Raw genomic sequence first — 22,183 nt, forward strand, 5'->3', positions numbered from 1 at the left:
CAAGTAGATTAATTTGGGGAGTATTACCACCTTAGCAATAATAAGTCTTCCAATCTAGGAACCCGGAATGTCTTTACCAATTATTTATCTCTTTTTCTTTCCTAAAAAGTATTTTAGCTCTATTGAGGTACATTAACATATACAATTGTAAGATATTTAAAATGTACATCTGGTAATTTGATATATGTGTACATTGTGATAAGATCCTTCCCATCTAATTAGTTAACACATGCATCAGCTCACATATTTATCTATGTGTGTGTGTGTAAACATTTAAGTCCTATTCTCTAAGCAAATTCCAAATTATATGCCACAGTATTATCAACTATAGTCACCATGTTTTACATGGGATCCTCAGTCTTTATTCATCTTATACCTGGAAATTTCTACCCGTTAACCAACTTCCTCATTTTCCCTACATCACAGTGCCTGGCAACCACCTTTATATTTTTCTCTCTGTTTCTATGAATTTGACTTTTTTTTTTTTTTAAAGATTCTACCTATAGAGTGAATAGATTCTACCTATAAGTGAAACCTATAGTATTTGTCTTTCTCTCTTTGCCTTATTTCATTAGCATAATGCCCTCCAGGTATACCTATATAATATAGGTGAAAAATATTCTCCTGTGTGTGTGTGTGTGTGTGTGTGTGTGTGTCTTTATGCATTCATCTGTTGAACGGTTGTTTCTATTTCTTGGCTATTGTGACTAATGCTGCAGTAAATATGGGAATGCAGATATCTTATTTCATTTCTCTCACGTACATGGAAATGGGATTGCTGGATCATATGGTAGTTCTATTTTTAATTTTGGGGGAATGTCTATTATTTTCCATAGTAGCTGCATTAATTTACATTTCTACTAACAGTGAACAAGGGTTCCTTTTTATCCACATCCTTGTCAACACTTATTTTTCTTTTTGATGGTAGCCATTCTAACAGGTATGAAGTGATTGCTCACTCTAGTTTTGATTTGCATTTTACTCATAACCAGTCTTCTTTGGGAAAATGTCTATTCCAGTCCCTTGCCCCTCTTTAAATTGGATTGTTTGGTTTCTGCTGTTGAGTTGTATGAGTTCTTTATATCTTTTGAGTATTAACTCCTTTTGAATTATTTATGTCTTTTGAGTATTGAGTACAGAATCTACCATTCTGTAGATTGCCTTCCATTTTGTGGATAGTTTCCTTTGCTGTGCAGAAACTTTACTGTTTGATGTAGTCATACTTGTTTATTTTTGCTTTATTTGCTTTTGCTTTTGGTGTCAAATCCAAAAGATCATTGCAAGGATTAATGTCAGAGATTTTCCCCATTATGTTTTCTTTTAGGAGTTTTATGGTTTCATGTCTCATGTTAAAGTTTTTAATCCATTTTGAGTTGATATTTGTGTATGGTGTAAGACAGAAGTTTAAGTCTTTTTTATTTCAGCAATATTTTGGGGGCACCTGGGTGGCTCAGTTGGTTAAGTGTCTGTCTTCAGATTGAACCCTGTGTCAGGCTCACTGCTAAGTAGGTGTCTGCTTCTCCCTCTCCCGCTGCCTGCTGCCTCACCCGCCCCGACTCATGTGTGCTTTCTCTCTCTTAAATAAATAAATCAAATCTTAAAAAAAAAAACCAGTGTTTTGAAGTTGATAGTGTACAATAATTTCTTCTGTTTAGTCCTGATTATTTTATTCTTTTTGATAGTATTAAAAAGAATTTTTTCTTAATTTAATTTTCAGATTTTTCATTGCTATTGTGTAAAAACTCAGGTGACTTTCATATATTGATCTTGTATCCTGCAATCTTGCTAAACTCTTTTTTACTCAATAGAGATGATTTTTATTACCTCTCCCCCCCCTTAATTTCCTTGGCTAGAGCTTCCACAGCAATATTGAATGGAGTGACAGGAGCATATATCCTTGTCCTCCTGAGCATAAGAGAAAATTAACTATAATCTTAACTTGTTTTTTCATAGATGTCCCTTATCAGCTAAGGAAACTTTCTTCTATCCCTAGTTTATTGAGCTTTTCATTTTTTATAAAAAAACTTTTTGTCATGAAAGTGTGTTGAACTTCTGTCAAATGTTCTTCCTGCATCTATTTACATGATCATATGTTCTCCCCTTATTTTATTAATATGATGCTTTACATCAATTAGTTTGTATATACAGAATCTGGTTTTATATTCCTGTGATAAAGTCCATATGATCATGGCATTTAATTTTTTTTATGCTGCTAGATTTGGTTTGCCCATACCACACACAGCTCTTTATTTCTTCATATGGATTAGAGTTACTGTCTAGTTTCCTCTCATTTCATACAAAAGAACACTCTTCAGTTTTTCTTTTAGGTTAGATATGCTAGGAAATCTTTGAGTTTTGGTTTATCTGAGAATGTTTTAATTTCTTTGCTTGTTGAAGGATAATTTTTGCTGGGCATAGATTCTTTGGCACTTTGAATATGGTTTTTGGCCTTCATCCTTTATCTGCTTCATGTTCTTATCTGCTTGTGGGCCTGCCTGGTTTCTGATTAGAAATCAATTCCTTGTCTTACTGAGGATCTCTGTGTATGTTCAGTTGCTTCTTATTGCTTTCAATATTCTTTCTTTGTCTTTGCTGCCATTAGTTTGATGAGGTACCTTGGGGTCTTAGTCTGCTTGGGCTGTCGTGACTAAATACCATAGACTTTCTGTCTTAAACTAAAAAAAATAAAAAATAAAAAATCATTTTCTCAGTATCATGGAGGCTAAAATGCCAAGATCAAGGTACAAGTATGTCAGTTTCTGGTTGGAATTCCCTTCCTAGCTTGTAGATGGACACCTTCTTGCATGGTGGGAAAAGGGAGCACAAGCTCTCTGATGTCTCTTCTTATGAAAGCACTAATCTCATAAAGTTCCCACCCTCATGACCACATTTTATTCTAATTGCCTTTTAAAGGCCCCATTTCCAAATATCATCATATGGGTATTAGAGTTTTAGCATATTAATTTGGGGTGGCAGACACAGTTCAGATCCGTGAAGTGTGGATCTATCTGAATTTAACCTATTTGGAGTTCAGTGAAATCTCTATATATACATTCATTTTCTTCATCAAATTTGCAAAGCTTTTTCCCCATTATTTCTTCAAATATTCTTTGTGCCCTTTTCTCACTTCTCTTAGTCTAAAATTCCCATTATGATTTTATTTGCATGATGATGTCCCACAGGTCTCTAAGGTTTTGTTTATTTTTCTTATTTTTTTTACTCAGCTCCTCAGAATGGATAATTTCACGAACTTTATGTTCATATTCATGGATTATTTTTCTCTGCCTGCTCATATAGCTTCTGTCTTTTCTTCTGCTTTCTTCTGTTGAAATCCTCCACTTATTGTTCATTTCAGTGATTCTACTTTTCAAATCCAAAATTTCTTTTTTACTTTCTAAAAAAAACGTTCTGTCTCATTATTGATATTTCCACTTGATGTGACATTGTTCTAATATTTTCTTTGGTTCTTCATACATGATTTTCTTTGTCTAGCTCTTCGTAAATATTTTAAAAAGCTAATGTAAAGTTTTATTATTTTTCTAGTTTTCTAGTTTTCTGAGTTTCATCTGAGATAGTTTCTGTTGATTGCTTTATTCTTGTGTATGGATAATACTTTCTTATTTCTTTGAATGTCAATTTCAATTTCTTACTGAAAAATGAACATATAAAATAATATTGTATGGGAATTCTGGAAATGAGATTCTGTTCTCTTTCCAGGGCTTGTTGTTGATGCTTATTGTAATATAGATGTTTTTTGTTTAGTGTAATTTTAAAATTAATTCTGTAAAGTCTATATAGTTTGTCTTCTGCAGCCACTACAGTCTTTGCTCAGCCTAATAATCTAATGATAAAATAATGATTCCCTTAAATTCCTAGAACCAATATTTGCTAAGGGGATCTCTGTGTTAGGGCAAACCTTTGACTCTCAGCCAGTCTGCTTACAACTCTTCCGTAGCTTTATTTCCTGCTTGTGCAGAGTCTCAAGGTCAGTTAGAGGTGAGACCTGAGGGCCTTCTTAGACCTTCTTTGAGTGTGCATATGTGTGCATATGCCTCTATGCATGAGTATGTTGTTTTGGATTCCAAGATAATATGTTAGCACCTTTCAAAACCATATGGACGTCGTATTCCCTAGTTTTTACTTTTAGGCTTCTGTTTAGTCTATTGTTTGACTCAAAAGTTATTCACTGTTGTAGGCAGCTGTGAAGATGAAAGGTGTTCCTATAATTGTTTTCCATCAACGTTCCTGAGGTGAAGGTTTTTCACAGTGGGAGAGTTCCAACTCAGGTCAAGTTCAGACAGCTTGTTAAGTGGGGTCTTCCAGGGAACCACCTGACGGGTAAAATAATGTGACTGTTCTTTGGGACTGAAGCTTTGAAAAAGCCCAGGCTCCATTCTCTTACTTCTGGTGACTAACAGGCTGCTCTAATAATGTGGGCTGTTACTTTTCTAGGCTACAGCAGAGTACCACATTAGGAGATGGAACTACAGCAAGTTAAAACACCATAAATTTCCCTTTTGTTTTCAGTATTTAGCCCTTTTCCTTTAATAAACACTTGCTGGGTTTTGTAAGGCTTTGATGAGTTTTCAGTGTTTTGGAAAAGTAGATTCTGACAGTTTTACCCATTTTTTCCTGACTTTTAGGAAGAGCAGATTTTCAGAGGTTCTTTCTCTGCCATTATAGTTTTGATGTCACTTCTGTACACTGAATTTAAATAGTAAAGTTTAAGCTCCCTGCCGAAATTTTTGGGTATTGGGCTGGAACTTTAGTTCAGGATCACTCTAAAGGGGCAAGCAAGCTGGCAGGACACTATTCACTGAATAATGCAAGGAATTTTCCAAGCATCACTCACTCTCCTCCTAGCTACACGGTGTCGTACCATTCAGTTGCTCACGTGCACTCTGTGAGGTCATGTGTTCCTCAAAGGATTTTTAAACATTGGTTAATAAAAGTATTAATTGACATTAAAGTCTGAGATAAGGAAATAGTGAACAAGTATTATGATTGAAGTTAAAATAAATATTAGCATTCACATTCATGTTACATATCAACATGTCATCTATGTTGAGAGGGATACTTTTCCTTAGTAAAAGCACATTCAGACAACACATGGCGCTGTTAATATTTGATTTTGATACATATGCAACATCTGCGGGCATGACAATGATTTGCCATTCAAGAATTCCTATAATACTTTAAAGGCAAATAAAGATATATAGAGTCCCAGAGCAGGTTTGTAGTATGGTGTCCCTTAAACAGATATCCTTTAAATATTTTTTCAGCATTCATTCAGCGGATATGGAGAGAAACTACATTTACAAAATGTTTACTCCTTTATTTTCACAACAAAGACTTCTTAAAAGAACATTTTAACTGCTTTTGAAGTAGGATGATTTTTTATTTTAATTAGCTTTTTAAAACTGGATAAATCAAAATTAGATTAACATTTATTATTATATTGATGTCATTATCCAAAAATATCTCGTTCATTTTTAGTTAAAATGCTGGGTGGTGACACAGAACAGATATGTCTTAGTAATTTCAGATATGTAACAGAACCTCACTTAGGTTGTCAAAAGTATATTTTGTAATAATTTGATTATATATGTTTGTATAAATCTGTATATAGAGTGTGTATGTACATATACAAAACAGACACGTACAAATATGTATTCATAAATGTAAAATTCTAGGTTAGAAATTATTAGAGTTTTACATAAAACATTTGTCTCAAGAAGTGCCTTACCCAGATTGAAACAAAACGTGTGTACTTGAATTAACATCAGAACAATAATAGTAATGCATTAATTAAAGAAGTGACAGGTGATACTATATTCTTAAACCCATCAACAGATTGACGTCTTTGATTCTGGAAGGAAGGTCAGGGTTGAGAGAAGCATGATAAACTAATAACTCTTGAGAGCATTTTCTAACTAAAAGTTAAAATGCAATGAAACTTCATTCTCTTTTTAAGTCCTACCTAAATTGTATTGATGGCACAATGACTGACAGAAAACCTATATGGTTTTGATAAGATATGTTTATGATAATTTGCATCATGGTATTGATATTTCTTCTTAATGGCTTACCCAGTTCCTGCATCAGTAATCTGTTTAAAGGTTTAAAACTAGGTAAATAGAGGAATGCCTGGGTGGCTCAGTGGGTTAAGCATCTGCCTTCGGCCCAGGTCATGATCCCAGAGTCTTAGGATCAAGTCCTGCAGTGGGCTCCTTGCTCAGCGAGGAGCCTGCTTCTCCCTAGGCCTGTTGCTCCTCCTGCTTATGCTCTCTCGCTCTCTCTGTCTGACAAGTAAATAAATTTAGAAAAAAACCTAAAACTAGATAAATAGATTAAGGCATTAGCTGAAAATGTAGCAAGAGTAATAACCATTTTCACTGCTACAGACATGACAGGCTTTATCTCCAGTGGTTATGGACAGTTTATGGGCTATCAATGAATAATTTTTGAATTTTTCTTTTAATATTTAGTATGTAGATAACACATTTTTCAAGAAGTTTGTAATTAACAAAAGTTAATTTTACTCTAGTATTTTCCTAGTGAAGTTATTTGATCCCTGAGTCTTAAAAATAGCTTGAAATATTAGAAAAATACAAAACCTATCTTCTTTTATTCAACAAAAAGATTTGAGCACGGTGGTAGAATAATGGCTTCCAAAAGATGTCCATATCTGGATCTCCAGAATCTGTGAATATGTTACCGTAGCAAAGGGAACTTTGAAGATGTGATTAAAGATCGCAAGACAGGAAGATTATTCTGGAATTTCCAGGTGGGCCCAATTAATCCCGAGCATTTATAAGAGGGAGAGAGAAGGGCTAGAGGTAAAGAAGGAAATGGGAGGACAAAAGCAGAGGTTGGAGTGATGCACTTTGAGGATGGAAGAAGAGGCCATGAGCTGGGAGAGCAGGTGGCCTCTAAAAGCTGGAAAAGGCAAAGAAATGATTCTCCCTTAGAGCTGCCAGATGGGATCTGAAGAAATTGGTGGGGTGGTGAGGGAGGAGTGAAAGAAACAGCACCTACAAAGGCTAAGAAGCAAAGGAGAAAATTGGTTAAGAATTGAAAAAGAATGGCATGGCTAGAGAGTAGAATAAGACAGGGAGACTGGTGAAAGACAATGTTAAAGAATTCCTAGGGCCAAACCATGAATGTTTTGGCAGTTTGTATTAATGAGTATATATTTTTGTCATGTGTGTCTTAGGTATAAAGTGTAGTTAAATGTTGTCCTTTGTCCTGTTGGAGAAGTTTCCTTTAATTCCTACTTTTCTGAGAATTTTTATTAGGAATCAATGTTGGATTTTTCAGGCACCTTTTCTGTGTTATTGGGCTGAACATATGGTTTTTTAGTTTGTTGATATCATGGATGACCTTGGTTTTTTGTTTTTTTTTTTAAAGATTTTATTTATTTATTTGACAGAGAGATCACAAGTAGATGGAGAGGCAGGCAGAGAGAGAGAGAGAGAGAGAGAGAGGGAAGCAGGCTCCCTACTGAGCAGAGAGCCCGATGTGGGACTCGATCCCAGGACCCTGAGATCATGACCTGAGCCGAAGGCAGCGGCTTAACCCACTGAGCCACCCAGGCACCCTGGATGACCTTGGTTTTGAAATGTTAAACCAACCTTGCATTCCTGTCTCCCACAGTGTTGACATGGTATATCTTTCTTCATCCTTTACTTGAAAACTATTTGTGCCTTTAAATAGAAAGTGCTTTTCTTATAAGTAGCATATAATTGGGTCTTGTTTTTTAATCCATATCTGCCTTTAAATTAGGTATTCACTAGAACATTTATATTTAATTTGCTTAGGGTTAAGTTTATCATCGTGCTGTTTATTTTCTATTTGTCCAATCTCTTCTTTGTTCTCTTTACCCTTTTTCTGCATTTTTGAAGTAATTACATATTAGCAGTTGCTTTTAGAGTTTATAGTGTACATCTTTAATTTATCAAAGCCAACCTTCAAGAATTATACCAATTTATAGTTTGAGATGCTAATAATAGTATATTTTCAATTTCCCCTCCTGACTTTCATGCTATTGTTATATATTTTCATACAGATACATGATAAATCCAATGATACATTATTATGTATTTGGTTCAGATATCAATGATCTATAAAGATACTTACATAGTAAGAAAAATATTCTAATATGTTTACCCATGTGGTTACCATTTGTGGTGATCTTTATTCCTTTTCATAGATCCATAATTCCATCTGGTATTTCCTTCTGTCTGAAAGACATTTCTGCCTGGAGGATAATAACATTTCTTGTAGTATATGTCTGTTAGTATTGAATTCTTTTGACTTTGTATGTCAGATAATATACTTTGCCTTCATTTAAAAAGATATTATGATTATTCATACAGGTCTATAGATTTCAACATGTCATTTGAAAAAAAAAAAGATTTATTTTTGTATTTTAGAGAGAGAGAGAGCATGAGCCAGGGGGAGGAGTAGAAAGGGAGGGAGAGGGAAAGAGAATCTCAAGCAGTCTCCCTGCTGAGCACAGAGCCCAATGTTCAGCTGGATGCCAGGACCCTGAGATCATGACCTTAGCCACAATCAAGAGGCAGACCCTTAACTGACTTAGCCACCCAGGTGCCTCAAAATCTCATTTTTTTGTTTTCTATTTACATTGCTTTTTAAAAAAATTTATTTTTATTTTTTCATTAACATATAATGTATTATTTATTTTCAGGGGTACATGTCTGTGGATCCTCAGTCTTACACAATTCACAGCACTCACCATAGCATATACCCTCCCCCATGCCCATCACCCCGCCACCCCATCCCTCCCATCCCCCTTCACTCCAGCCAACACTCAGTTTCCTGAGACCAAGAGTCTCTTACACCGCTCTTTTTTAATGTTCTCTTTCCTACTGACCTTGACATTTTAAATTATTTTTTTACTCACTTTTCCCCTTTAGTGACTTGGAATTTATGCACTAGTTTTATCTTAGTTACTGCCATTTACATTTGACCATGCATAATTATTAAATTCTACCTCTGGACCTTCCTGCCTTCCATCTTGGACATGAATTACAATCTTTTGTTATCAAGGGTTTGGTTTATAGTCTTTTTTCTCTTAAACCCTAGAATGTAGACAGTATTATTGTTCTTCTTTTATATAATTATTTCTTTAATTTATATATTACATATACTGTATATTTATCTTTATTTCATAAATCATTTTGCTTTTATACCCATCTTCAAATTCACTAGTTTCTTTACATGTTTCTTATTCCAGTCTGTTAGGCTTTTACCCTGGAGACATGTTTTCTTCCTTGAAATTAGTGCTTTAGAAGTTTCTTTAGTTAAAGTTCTGTGAGTGGTTAAGTTTCTTAATTTACCAGTTGAAAATATTTTTATTTAGACCTGTTATTTTAACTTGTTAAATTCTTTTTTTAAGATTTTATTTATTTGGGGCGCCTGGGTGGCTCAGTAGGTTAAAGCCTCTGCCTTCGGCTCAGGTCATGATCCCAGGGTCCTGGGATCGAGCCCTGCATCGGGTTCTCTGCTCGGCAGGGAGCCTGCCTCACCCTCTCTCTGTGCCTGCCTCTCTGCCTACTTGTGATTTCTGTCTGTGAAATCAATAAATAAAATCTTTAAAAAAAAAAAAAGATTTTATTTATTTATTTGATAGACAGAGATCACAAGCAGGCAGAGAGGCAGGCAGAGAGAGGAGGAAGCAAGCTCCCTGCTGAGCAGAGAGCCAGATGCGGGGCTGAATCACAAGATCCTGGGATCATGACCTGAGCCGAAGGCAGAGGCTTTAGCCCACTGAGCCACCCAGGTGCCCCTGTTAAATCCTTTTTTAAAAAGTCTATTTATTTTCCATATTACATCATACCATGTTGTTGAGAATTGTGCTGCCACTCCTATTGTCCTTTCTTTGTAGATGATCTCTTTTTTGAAGGTGTTTAAATCTTTCTCTTCCGATCGTGTTGTACAGATTCACTATAATGTATCTAAGTGGCGATTTAAAAATAATTAGGCTTGGGCACCTGGGTGGCTTAGTCAGTTAAGCATCTGCCTTCCACTTAGGTCCTGGGATTGAGTCCAGCATCTGGCTCCCTGCTCAGCGGGGAGCCTGCTTCTCCCTCTGCCCCTCCCCTGCTAATGCTTGCTCACTTTCTCTTTTTCTCTCACAAAAATAAATAAATAAAATCGTTAAAAAATAGGAAAACTAATTAGAGTTTCTACACAGTCTTGAATTTCTGAATTAATGACTTTTACCAGTTCTGGATGTGAAAATAATTGCCTCATGTCAGTATTTTGTTTTATTTTCTCTATCATTCCTTTCCCTCTAGTTCCTTGCACTCACAAATCAGCTTTATTTACCCTACTTTGCCAGAACCCAAGGTTTAGTTTCTTCCTCCGGCTCCCTTCAATCCCCGGAAGCTGTAGGTTCCTGGTATAGGCAATTACCTCCAGATAAGCCCAAGCTTACTTTTCTGTTATAACTCACTTCTCTGCTTTTGTTTTGCTTTCTTTTAAGTTTTAATTTTTGGGTCCTTAGGGGTTTCTCATACTTATGTATATGCTCAATAATATATTTATAATGTGTATACATATGAGGGAGAGAAAAAGAATAAGTTGGCTCAGATTTTCATTTTATAAAGATACTTTAGGATACTCTGAGAAGAATAAACCGTACGTGTCAAAAATGAAACCGGTAGAACAAGTAGTAAATTGAATAAGTAATCCAAGCAAGAGATACAGGTAAGTGTCAGCAGATTTAAGAATGATTTAACAGTTATGCTAAGTAATTGGATATGTGGGAGGTGTAAGAAATCCAAGATGACTCAAAGTGTAACAGCACTTTATATACAACTGTTCCATAGCTGTTCTATAACAGCTTGATTGTACAAATATATAAGCTTTAGTTAATATTGTTCTGTTTCTTTAGTGGATATTATTATAGTTCTGGATTTTCTCATTAGCCCAATTTAGATGAGGTACCTCCAATTTTGGGACTGTGGGGAAATGAACATAGACAAATTTTTTGTGTAATCTACTTTCTATTAAAAGACAAACATATTTCAATGCCTCCTGGCTTGCCTATGACAGACTCTGTTTACTTCAAACCTAGGTGTAAGATCCATCTTCTCAACTGGCATGCCCTGTTGTAGTGGGATTTATAGGGTGGCTATTTTTATGTTTTTTTAATTGTTTTATTAATATCTTTCTGTCAAACACTTTAACTACAACTTGTGAATTAGTTGGTATCTACTGGCCCAGGTAAGCTATAATGTGGTTATATTCTGATAGATCAGTGGATAAAAACTGTCAGCTTTCTATCATACGAAGCTTTGGAAGTTTGGCAGTCTTATAATGAGGTTAATGAATATTTTAAATGTAACAATTTCTTCTAATATAACATTGTTTAGTGAGTAAGCTAGAGATGCACATACAAGTTTCTCTAGCTTTGTATTCTGTGTTAAGAATCTTTGAAACATTCCCAACCCTTGGAAAGACATATTTTGAAAATTTTCATTCAGTCGGCTTCTTTTTTTCCTAGAAAGATTTTAGACGTTGAAAAGATATAGCATTGTTTTGTCACAACTAACAGATTAAAAAAAAAAACTTACGCTTTTAAAAGTGTAGACATTTATCAATTTAAAAATATTTAATGTTTATTATCATTCAATTAATACCTACTTATAGATTTCCTTGAAAAGTAAAGCAAAAGAAAGAAAAAATAACCTCTGGTTCTATTATCTAGAGACATCTATTAACAAAAATTACATAGTGAGTATATGACACACGTTTCTTTCAAATCATTTCTTTATATACCTTTTTTTCCCAGTTTCCTCAATTCTATTGTGCACTAATATTAAATGATGAGATAATTATTCATTTTGAAAGCTTTAGTTAGCAGCTCTGTGTTATATTCAATATTAAAATGACCCAGTATATACTGTACCTTGAGAAAATGGAACAATACTTGAATATGCAAAGATTGAGACCTAGCTGAAAGCATGCCAGACCTGCTGAGGGCTAATCATGCCATGTGAAATAATAGAGTGAGCAGCTAGGCCTTTTCAGATGACAAAAGCAGCAGTCTACCAGGCCAAAATCTTTTCTGTTTGCTTCCTATTCCTTTAAAACTCTACCACTGGACTATGGGATACTCTGATCATGAGCCTTCTTCTGTGAGATCCTGATGACATAAAGTGAGATATTAAACTTTAGTCCATATACATTCTATGACTTTTATAGAACTCTATCTCCCAATTGAAATATGCATTTGTCATTAATCAATGTGGATAAAAAAGAAGCTAATTTGGCACATGAGAGCATGGATAAAATCCTCAGGGAGATAGAAACATCTTTGCCATTATAGAAATAGCTTTACAGTTTGGAAGATGATTAAAGCTATATTGTCTTTATTAACCTCTTACTGTATCACATTTAAAGTGAACTTTTTAAAAAGATTTTATTTATTTATTTGACAGAGAGAGAGGGGGAAGCAGGCTCCCTGCTGAGCAGAGAGCCTGATACAGGGCTTGATCCCAGAACCCTGAGATCATGACCTGAGCCCAAGGCAGAGGCTTAACCCACTGACCCACCCAGGTGCCCCTAAAGTGAACTTCTTTATAAAAAAAAATCATTTAAAAAATCATCTCTGGAAATAACTGCCCTATAAAATTGAGTATTTCAGTGCAAATATACCAGAACGTACCTGAATTAGCAATCAGATAACACTTCAGTTTGCATTGTAAGGTATATATCTAATCTCAAGATTAGATCGTCTATATTTTAGTATCGAATTTATTTAGTATTCAAATATGTATACATATATACATATCACTTAAAAATTTCTTAAGCAAATGATTAAATCTAATTGACAAATGCTGTTCATTTCCCTATGAATTTTCTCCAGTTGCAGATTATCTTTGCCTTAAGTGCTAAGTAACCAACAATTACTGAACAATACACTGATACATCAAGCATCTCCAAAATGTTTGGAAAAATCAGTGCTACAATGCATATTCAGCAACACATGTATTGCTTACAAATTCATTTTCAAATTTTGTGGGTCGTATTTAAAAAGTAATACTAAAAGCTTCTATTATGAAAAGTCCTGGTTATAGCAATAAAATACTATTGATCAAGAAGAGAACAGGTCCATATTGTAAACTATAGAAAACTATCCTGAAATTTTCAACTAGAAATAAAAATAGCTTCGTTTTTTTTTCTTTTTTCTACACCTAAGCAATAACTATTTTTCCTTTTAAAATCGTGGCGCCTTTTGAAATCAAGGCAACAGTCCCATTGATTTAGCTACCAGAAAAGCACCCTTCTCCACCTGTGATCGCTTTGCTCCAGTTAATAAACACATGATTTCAGTTCTTTTAGGCTCTGGGCAAAAATCAGTTTCTGCATGTAATTTTGAATCATTGGTCACAGGTCCCTCTAATGGACAGTTTACCCAGCGGGAGGTGGCAGCACTCTGCCTGCTGACAGCGCGCCCTCCCCAGCACCCCTCTCCCATGCGAGGCCCCGGCAAGCGGAGCTGCTGATCTGGGAGAAGGCTGGGGTCCCCTAGGGTCCCTGGCTGCACTAGTCACCTTTTACTGAGTAGCTCCGAAGGAGCCTACCCTTCGCTCCTCCAAAGCCAAGGAAGGGCAGGAGAAAAAGAGCGAGGACTTGGTGTCCTAGTCCTTGGGCATAAGCCTAGGTGGGCGTGAAGGGTGGGCGCCGGGCGCCGGGAGGGGACTGGGAAGCAGAGGGAACGGGGGCAGACGGCCCACAGCCAGCGGGAGCTCCCCGCTGAAGGCAGCTGGACTCTATAGCGTGCGGTGGGGTAAGCTTCTACGGGGCTCTCTTCACCTTTGGAAGGTGGCCCGCAATCCTGGCGCCTCAGGCCGGGAGGAGAAAGCAGACGCCTCTCCAACGTGCCGGGAGGGCAGGGCGGCTGAACCTCCTCCCCGGCGGCTGTCAGGTCCCGGCCGGGTCTCCAGGCCCTGCACCTGCTTCTTCCGAGAGCTCCACTGGGCCCCGCCGGCTAGTCGAGATCTCGGATCTCATCCAGCCCTCACGCTCCCAAATCCGGGGGCGGAGAACGCCGGAGGGACACGGCCCGTGGCCGTTGCCCGGGCAACAGTGCTGCGGGCGGCGGATGCAGCGGAGGCTGGAGCGCGGAGCGAGTGTGGTTGCAGGACCCGCCGGAAGCCGGCGCGAGGTCGGCGAGGCGCGGCGGGCGCCCGGCGGCTGCGGGGCGCCCCTCTCACCTCCACCCCTCCGTGTTGCCATGGAGACTGCCGAGGCCACCTCACCTGTACCACCGCCGCCTAGGAACAGCAGCTCCCGGAACCCTCCTTTGCCCCAGCGCTCTCTTCCAGGAACTCTGATCCGGCACCTGCCTCTCTGCTCGCCTCCCACAAACAGGACAGAAGAGGCTGACTTCCAAAATTCACCCGGGGTTGCTCAACCACGTCTTTCTTTATTCGGTTTTCCACCCAGACTTTTCTGTATCCTGCTGTTAACGGTCTGGAGGATGAAAAGTGACTCCCTTTGTACTACGTCTGCCACGCACCTCTTCTGTTGACAAATACCTTATTAGGCAGAACACTGCCCTGGACAAAATCTAATTATTAACAGAAGGAGATTAAAAAATATATTTTTAAATTGCAGTGGCTATGTGAAATTCCTACTTCTCATTTATAGTATATGGATAATATAAGAACATCCTTTTGTTGAAGTTAACCACTTTTTGACAAATGAGTGGAGTAATTACGTGTTGGGATATCTGGGGACATAATAGAGAAAGAATGAGCTGTTCAGAAGCCCCTTCCCTGTTTTTTCTTTTTTCCCCCAGTCTGTATGCCAATCCAGTGCTAAAATGTCTCATTTCTGGGCTCCATTCCATCCATGTTTGAGATCAGTTTTTGGGTTTGCACAGGGGGTGAGGTTGGTTATTTTAGCATGGATCTGCCTTTGAACTGGGGTGGGAGGTAAATTAAATACCCTAGAATATTTACACTTAGTTCAGGTTCAAGATTTAGTGCATGGATGCGTCTCTGCTGATGACTGACATGAATGCACTTAGCAAGAAGGACTTTCCCTGATTAGAGCAAGTTGAGGCATCTGTGATCTTGAATTGCCAACCACACCCTGGCAGGCTCTGTGAACTGCTGTTGGTCTCAACCCCTTGCTTCTCAAATTTCTTTTCTGTTTAATGTGTATATGGTACAGCTTTCATTCTCTGAAAGCACCCTGGTAGCTTTTGCTACTGATAATCATGAGTTTCCTTACATAGTTCTGCAATTTTGAATAGACTAGCCTTTTCAACTGACTTTAATACTACCTCTTTAGAAAATTCCAACAATGCAGGATAACTATTTTTTCCCTAAAGCTGATAGTTGAAGTACTTAATAATTTAGTTTTGTCATACTTTCTGTGTCATGGGGTTTTCAAAGCCACTAAAAAAGATTTTTATATAGCCCAAGCCCTAGGTAAAGCTATTAATTTGAAACACATTTTCTTCAGTGTCCTAATCTACTTGGTTGCATCTTCTCCCAGAGGTCATCAGGATTTCCTAAACACCAACCATGAATTCCCCCTTTCATTTGTCATCCTAATTAACTTCTAAGAATTTGACCCTCTTGATTTAACCTCTCATCTTTCTGGAAAATCTATCCCCATCTTCTCCTGGCACACTCTGATCTCCTTAAAGGCTTTTCCTCATGCTTTTCATTTGTCCTCCCTTTTTTTTTTTTTAAAGATTTTATTTATTTATTTGAGAGAAAGGGAGAGAGCAAGAGCATGAGAGGAGGAGATGGCAGAGGGCAAGAGAGAGAGAAGAGGAGAGGGGCAGGGTCAGAGGGAGAAGCAGACTCCCTGCTGAGCAGGGAGCCTGATGGGGGCAGGGCTCCATCCTTGGACACCAGGATCATGACCTGAGCAGAAAGCACAGGCTTAGCCCACTGGGCCACCCAGGTGCCCTGTCTGTCCTCTTTCTTCTTTCATATTATCTGTTGGTTTTCTGCTTTATCCATTTGGCCTATTTTCCTGGGCCTTCTCTTTCACACCCATAGCTCCATCTGCCCTGTTATTCTCTGGTTTTCCAAATCTACATTATCTTGTCCAGACTGCTCTCTGAATGCCAGACCTACCTACATCATGGACATTTCCACTGGTCTTTCCTTCAGCCATCTCAAATTCTACCTCTCCCTCATTGAACTATGTTCCTTTTCAAAAGTTGCTTCTCCTACTGTATTTCATATCTCCATTAGTGACTTTACTATCCCCCCAGTTTCCCAAGATAAGAAACATGGAGTCACTTATTGGTCTTGCATTCATCTCATCAAATTTCTTATTGGTATCTAGCGTGTGCCAGGTACACTGTCATGAAGGTTCATTCTAGTAGGAAAGATAGATTACTACTTTTATGACTAAGTATCAAATTGCAGCTCTTTAGAAAGTCTGCTACAGAAGTAACCAGGCTGCTGTATGATAAAAAAAAAGTTCTTGTGTTGAGATGAGGATGAGAAGAAGCCAAATATTGAAGTTGATGGAGAAAGAACAGGTTAGGCAGAGAGACTAGCAGTCATCAAGATCCTGCGGTAAAGAAGGGCTTCTTGTATTCAGGGAATTGACATAAAAAGCCATGTGCATGGTGAGAAGGAAAGTGGGGAGCAGGGTTAGGGTAGAAAGGGAAGAAGGGGGTCAGTTTCCATCTGTCAATTGACTGCATTTTATCATGTATTCATTGTCCTTCATCAATGGCCCGTATCCCATATTTTTCTTAATCTGTTTTCAAGTCTTCTCAGTAGTGAATAGATAAACCTTTATAAAGTCTCTCTCTCGTCTTTTTCCTTTCCTTTTTATTATTGTTGCCCTCTGTCTAACTCAGATCTCATTGTATATATATACATACATTATCAGGAAATACATACATTATCCTTTTAACATTTCTCCGCTTGACCCTTGTTCATGGCAGATGAATTTTCTCAAAGCACGGAACTGTTCTTGCCACTCTCTCATTCAAAAAATTCAAAAGCTGCTCACTGAGAAGAAAGTTACAAACTAGCAGAGGATTCATATTCAGGCAATCTATAGAGCTCGTAGAAGTTAAAAAGACCACCCAATAAAAAGATGATAGGCAGTTAAGAGAGATACTCAAGAAAAATAGTTCTCCAAATGACTAATAAGTTTAAGAAAGGGTCTTCAACCTCAGTAGTCATCGGACAAATGAAAATTAAAACTACTAAGTAGTCAACAGACAAATGAAAATCACAATGGCCAGAATGGCTACAATGAAAAGGAATGATATTCCCATGTATTGGTGAGAATGTAGCTCGACTGGAATGCTCCCATACTGCCAAGGGAACAGTAAATGATACAGCTACTTGGGAAGAACTATTTAGCATGAGCTACAGAAGTCGAACATAAGTATATTCTATGAAGAAATTCTACTCCTCTGGTATATAGCCAAAACAAATGAATAACGGATGTACCAAAAAACACAAGGAAGCTGTTATAGCAGAATTATTTTTAATAGCTGAAAACTTGAAACAACTCTAATGTTTATCTTGAAGACGATGGTTAAATAAATTACGGCATTTTCCCAAGAAAGGGGAACCCTGTCTGTTGGTAGGAATGCAAGGAATGTACAGGCACTCTGGAGAACTGTATGGAGTCTCCTCAAAAAGTTGCAAATAGAGCTACTCTATGACCAGCAATTGCACTACTAGGTATTTACTCCAAAGATACAAATATAATGATCCAAAGGGGCACCTGCACCGCAATGTTTATGGCAGCAATGTCCACAATTAGCTGAACTATGCAAAGAGCCCAGATGTCCATCACCAGATGAATGGATAAAGAGGGTGTGTTATGTGTATACAGTAGAGTATTATGCAGCCATCAAAAAATGAAAGCTTGCCTTTTTCAATGCTGTGGATGGAACTAGAGGGCATTATTCTAAGCGAAATAAGTCAATCAGAGAAAGACAATAATCATATGATTTCATCCATATGTGGAATTTAAGAAACAAAACAGAGGAGCATAGGGGAAGGGGGGAAAAGTTAAACAAGATGAAATCAGAGAGGGAGACAAACTATGAGAGACTCTCTGCTGTAGAAAACAAAATGAGGGTTGCTGGAAGGGAGGGGGATGTGGGAATGGGGGACCTGGGTAATGGGCATTAAGGAGAATGTGGGATGTAATTAGCACTGGCTGTTATGTAAGACTGATGGATCACTGAACTCTACCTCTAAAACTAATAATACTCTATATATTAGTTAGTTAAATTTAAATAAAAAATTATGGCATGTTCTGTAATGGAATACTGTGCAGCAGTAAAACATTAAAAAATCCCGCCACATACCACATATTTGAATCCCACAAACTTAATGGCATGACAAGATAGGTAACATGGATCTACATAGAGAAGTTAGGTCGTGGTTATCTTCAGGGAGGTGAACAAGGTTGGTGATTGGGAAGGGCATGAAAATGCTGGTGCGAGAGCTGAAACTTAAATTTGAGCTGAGTGATTCTGACATGGGTACGTTTATACAAATTTAGCAGACTGTATATTTATGATATGTGTATTTTTATTCTATGCTCTATTTTAAAAAATATATTTTTAAAAAGGCTTCTCATTAGCTACCATATGAGGTCACTCTCCCCAGATGGGCATTCGAGCGTCCCCCAACTGGACTTTACACCACTGCTTTTCTGGTTGTTTCCTTGTTTCATCTTGGTACCTGTCCTGTTTCTGTCAAATCTGACTAGTAAATGAGGCAGAGGTTTCCATTTTTTCATATTCATTGTTTTTTTTTTCTTTTTCTTTTTAAAAATGGAACCATCTGAATTTCAGCAGGATACCTGACTGCATTTGACCAATTTGCTGACTACATTTTCTAGCTTTCTTTGTTGGTGTGATCCTATGATTAAGTTTGGACCAATGCTGCAAAGAGTGCAACTTGTTTCTTAGACTTTGTCTTTCACTTTTACTTCTGGCTGGCAACCAGGGAAGTTTAGAGAATCCTTGTCACCTGTTTCTGATGACAAAACTATTGCGCTGGCCAAACCACTGACTGTTAGATGGGAGGGAAATGCATTTCTATTTATTTAAGTTACACTGTTTTGAGAGCTCTTTATTAGAATATAATGTCTGTCTTAGCACACTTGATATTTTATAAACATTGTGATTCATATGTGCCTCTGTGTTTAGTGAGGCTAGTTTTTCCAGAGATGCCCTGATCCTAGACTTCTTCTACTGAAAGGATCTCCATTCTGCACCATATTCATTATTTATTCTCTTGCAGTGCATTCCGTGGTCTCTATACGTGACCTTGGAGAATGTATTAATTTATCTAAGCCTCAAATGCCCCCCTGTGACATGAGAATGATAGATGACTCTTAAGAAGATTAAAAGGTGTAATATATGTGAAGCATTTAGCACAGTCTGGGATACAATAGGAAGCACTCAACAAATAAAAGCTTATTTTCATATAATGGGTTCAATATACATCATGACATTATAGAATTAAGTAAAGGCATAGCATCAAAGATTAGTGTGTGTTGGAGGCAGATATCCAAGTTAAGGGTCTTTTAAAATGAGCTCATCTTACTTTATGACTCCAGGCCTTCTAGAAATTTGTGATGATTTCTTAAATATTGGAAGTCGTGCAATGTGAACATAAATGTACTCTGTAACTACACATTTCTACTCTTAGTTATATGTCCAAAAGAAATAAATGCATGGATATACTAAAAATATGAAAAGAATATTCACAGCAGCCTTATTTTCATAGACAAATGGAATTATTTTTAATAGACAAAATATCTATGTTCCTAGATTTAGGAGCAAAATTCTTAATTTAGGCATTTATCTTTTAACTGTTCCATACTTCTCTTTCCTCTTAAATATTAGGGGTGAAAACTCCTTAACATTGACACCTTAAGGATCTGACTTATCTATTAGGAAGTACTTTGGGAAAAATTGCTAAAAAAAATCTCTAATGTTACAAATAACTTATGCTTATAATTTTAGTATTTCCTTTCTAAAAATCATCTAATAATTTTCTTGAATTTACAGTACTTCCTTTAAGTTCCCTTAGTAAGGGTAGTAAATGCTTTTGGTTTTTGTTTCAAAATTCATTCTTGAATGATTATTTACCTGAGTATACAGTCCTACATTAATTTGTATTTACAGTTAGAGCCATGAAACTATTATTCTACTGTCTTCTGGTTTTGTGATTACTGAGAACTTTGCAGTTGGACAAATAGCTGGTATTTAAAAATAATCTGTTTTGTCTTTCTAGCTACTTGTTTATGTGGTCAAGTCTGTGGATATCAGCAGTTTAACGGAGATGTATTCCAGAGTGGATTTTTAAAAAAAACAAAATTATCCTGTTTGGAATTCATCATATTTCTTAAATCTAAATAGCTCTGTCTAAATAGCTCTATCAGTTTTTCTTCTTTGTTTTCTCAAAGGTGAGCCTTTTTTTTTCTCAATAAAGAGATAAATGAAAATAAGACAAGTCACCTTGTCATCCCTGTTTTCAAATGGACAGATTTTTTCCTATTCCATTTTTTTTCACTACATGTGTTCACCTTGTTTTGAGGGTTTTTTTGTGTTTTGTTTTTTTTTTTTTGTTTTTATTTAACAGAGAGATCACAAGTAGGCAGAGAGGCAGACAGAGACAGAGGGGAAGCAGGCTCCCTGCAGAGCAGAAAGCCCAGTGCGGGAACCCTGGAATCATGATCTGAGCTGAAGGCAGAGGCCTAACCCACTGAGCCACCCAGGTGCCCCTAGGGTTTTGTTTTTATTAAAGGTTTCTGTTTCAAGTCTTAATGGCCCATTGCTCACACAACCCTAGAAATTTGCCTTATTTTGAGAGCTGTGTATTTATTTTAATTTTTATTTTTATTCATTTTTAAAGTTTTTACTTTAATTCCAGGTAGTTAACATACAGTGTAATACTAGTTTCAGGTGTACGATATAGTAATTCAGCACTTCCGTACATCACCCACTGCTCATTGTAACAAGTGCCCTCTTTAACCCCATCACCTATTTCACCCATCAGCCCACCTGCCTCCCCTCTGGTAACCATCTGTTTGTTCTTTATAGTTAAGAGTTTGTTTTTTGTTTCTCTCTCTTTTTGTCTTTGTCCATTTGTTTTGCTTCTTGAGTTATACATATGGGTGAAATCATATGGTATTTGTCTCTCTCTGACTGGCTTTTTCTCTTCCCATTATACTCTCTAGTTCCATCCATGTCATTTCAAATGGTAAGATTTCATTCTTTTTTATGGTTAAATAATATTCCTTTGTATGTGTATACCACATCTTTATCTATTCATCAATCTATGGATACTTGCACTGCTTCCATATCTTGGCTATTATAAATAATGAAGAAAACATAATGCATGTATCCTTTTGAATTAGTGTTTTCATCTTCTATAGGTAAATACCCAGTAGTGCAATTAGTGAATTGTAAGGTAGTGCCATCTTTAATTTTTTGAAGAACCTACATTCTGTTTTTCACAGTAGCTGCCCCAGTTTGCATTTCAAGAGCTGTGCATTTTTACACTGTGGTTCTATTAATCCTTTGTAATCCTTTGTAATTGTTTTATGGCGGAAAGTCTTTGTTCTTTAAAAAAAGATCAGTAGATGTGAATGATTTATAGCCTTGGCAAGTTTTTATTTTTCAATGTGAGTTCTAAAATACAAAGAAGTTATTTTTAGAAATACACACAATTAAAAGAGACATAAGAGATTTTTTAAATTATAATTTTTTTGTGTGAACTTTCAATTTTTTTTTTTTTTAATTGGCCTAGGTTACCTTACAATAAAATGCCTTGAGCTGGTTTTTGGTCCACTTAAATGATTTTCCATAGTGGTTACACAAGGAAACAAGGCTTTCACTCACTTTAACTTTTTTTTTCTTTTTAATAAACTTTATTTTTAAGATGAATTTTAGGTTTGTGGTGCTATGGAGCAAAAGTACAGATTTTCCATACATGCCCTGCCCTCCCACATGTGTAAGCCTCCCCCATGATCAAAATCCCACACCAGCTGGTGCGTTTGTTATGACTGGTGAACCTATGCTGACATACCATTATCATCCAAAGCCCATAATTTACATTAAGATTCACTCTTTGTGTACATTCTGTGGGTTTTGACAAATGTATAATGACACATATTATCATTA

General features: G+C 36.9%; 2 protein-coding genes across 7 annotated transcripts in view; both read left to right on the plus strand.

Annotated features, from left to right (window-relative positions):
* NOL4 (nucleolar protein 4) overlaps positions 1-22,183 on the plus strand; it is a 413,344-nt gene that overhangs the window by 46,820 nt on the left and 344,341 nt on the right. The gene's annotated exons all lie outside the window — the stretch shown is intronic.
* On the plus strand, positions 14,122-14,622 carry LOC125082637 (histone-lysine N-methyltransferase 2D-like). Its single transcript, XM_047698454.1, has 2 exons — positions 14,122-14,533; positions 14,567-14,622. Exons 1-2 carry the CDS (start codon positions 14,138-14,140, stop codon positions 14,579-14,581), a joined length of 411 nt encoding a protein of 136 aa, XP_047554410.1. The 5' UTR covers positions 14,122-14,137; the 3' UTR covers positions 14,582-14,622.

The sequence above is a fragment of the Lutra lutra genome, chromosome 12 (assembly GCF_902655055.1).
Source record: "Lutra lutra chromosome 12, mLutLut1.2, whole genome shotgun sequence".
NCBI classification, from domain to species: domain Eukaryota; kingdom Metazoa; phylum Chordata; class Mammalia; order Carnivora; family Mustelidae; genus Lutra; species Lutra lutra.

Bases quoted from the DNA above. Each gene is read 5' to 3' on its own strand.
- LOC125082637 (XM_047698454.1), top strand. From the start codon at position 14,138: ATGCAGCGGAGGCTGGAGCGCGGAGCGAGTGTGGTTGCAGGACCCGCC.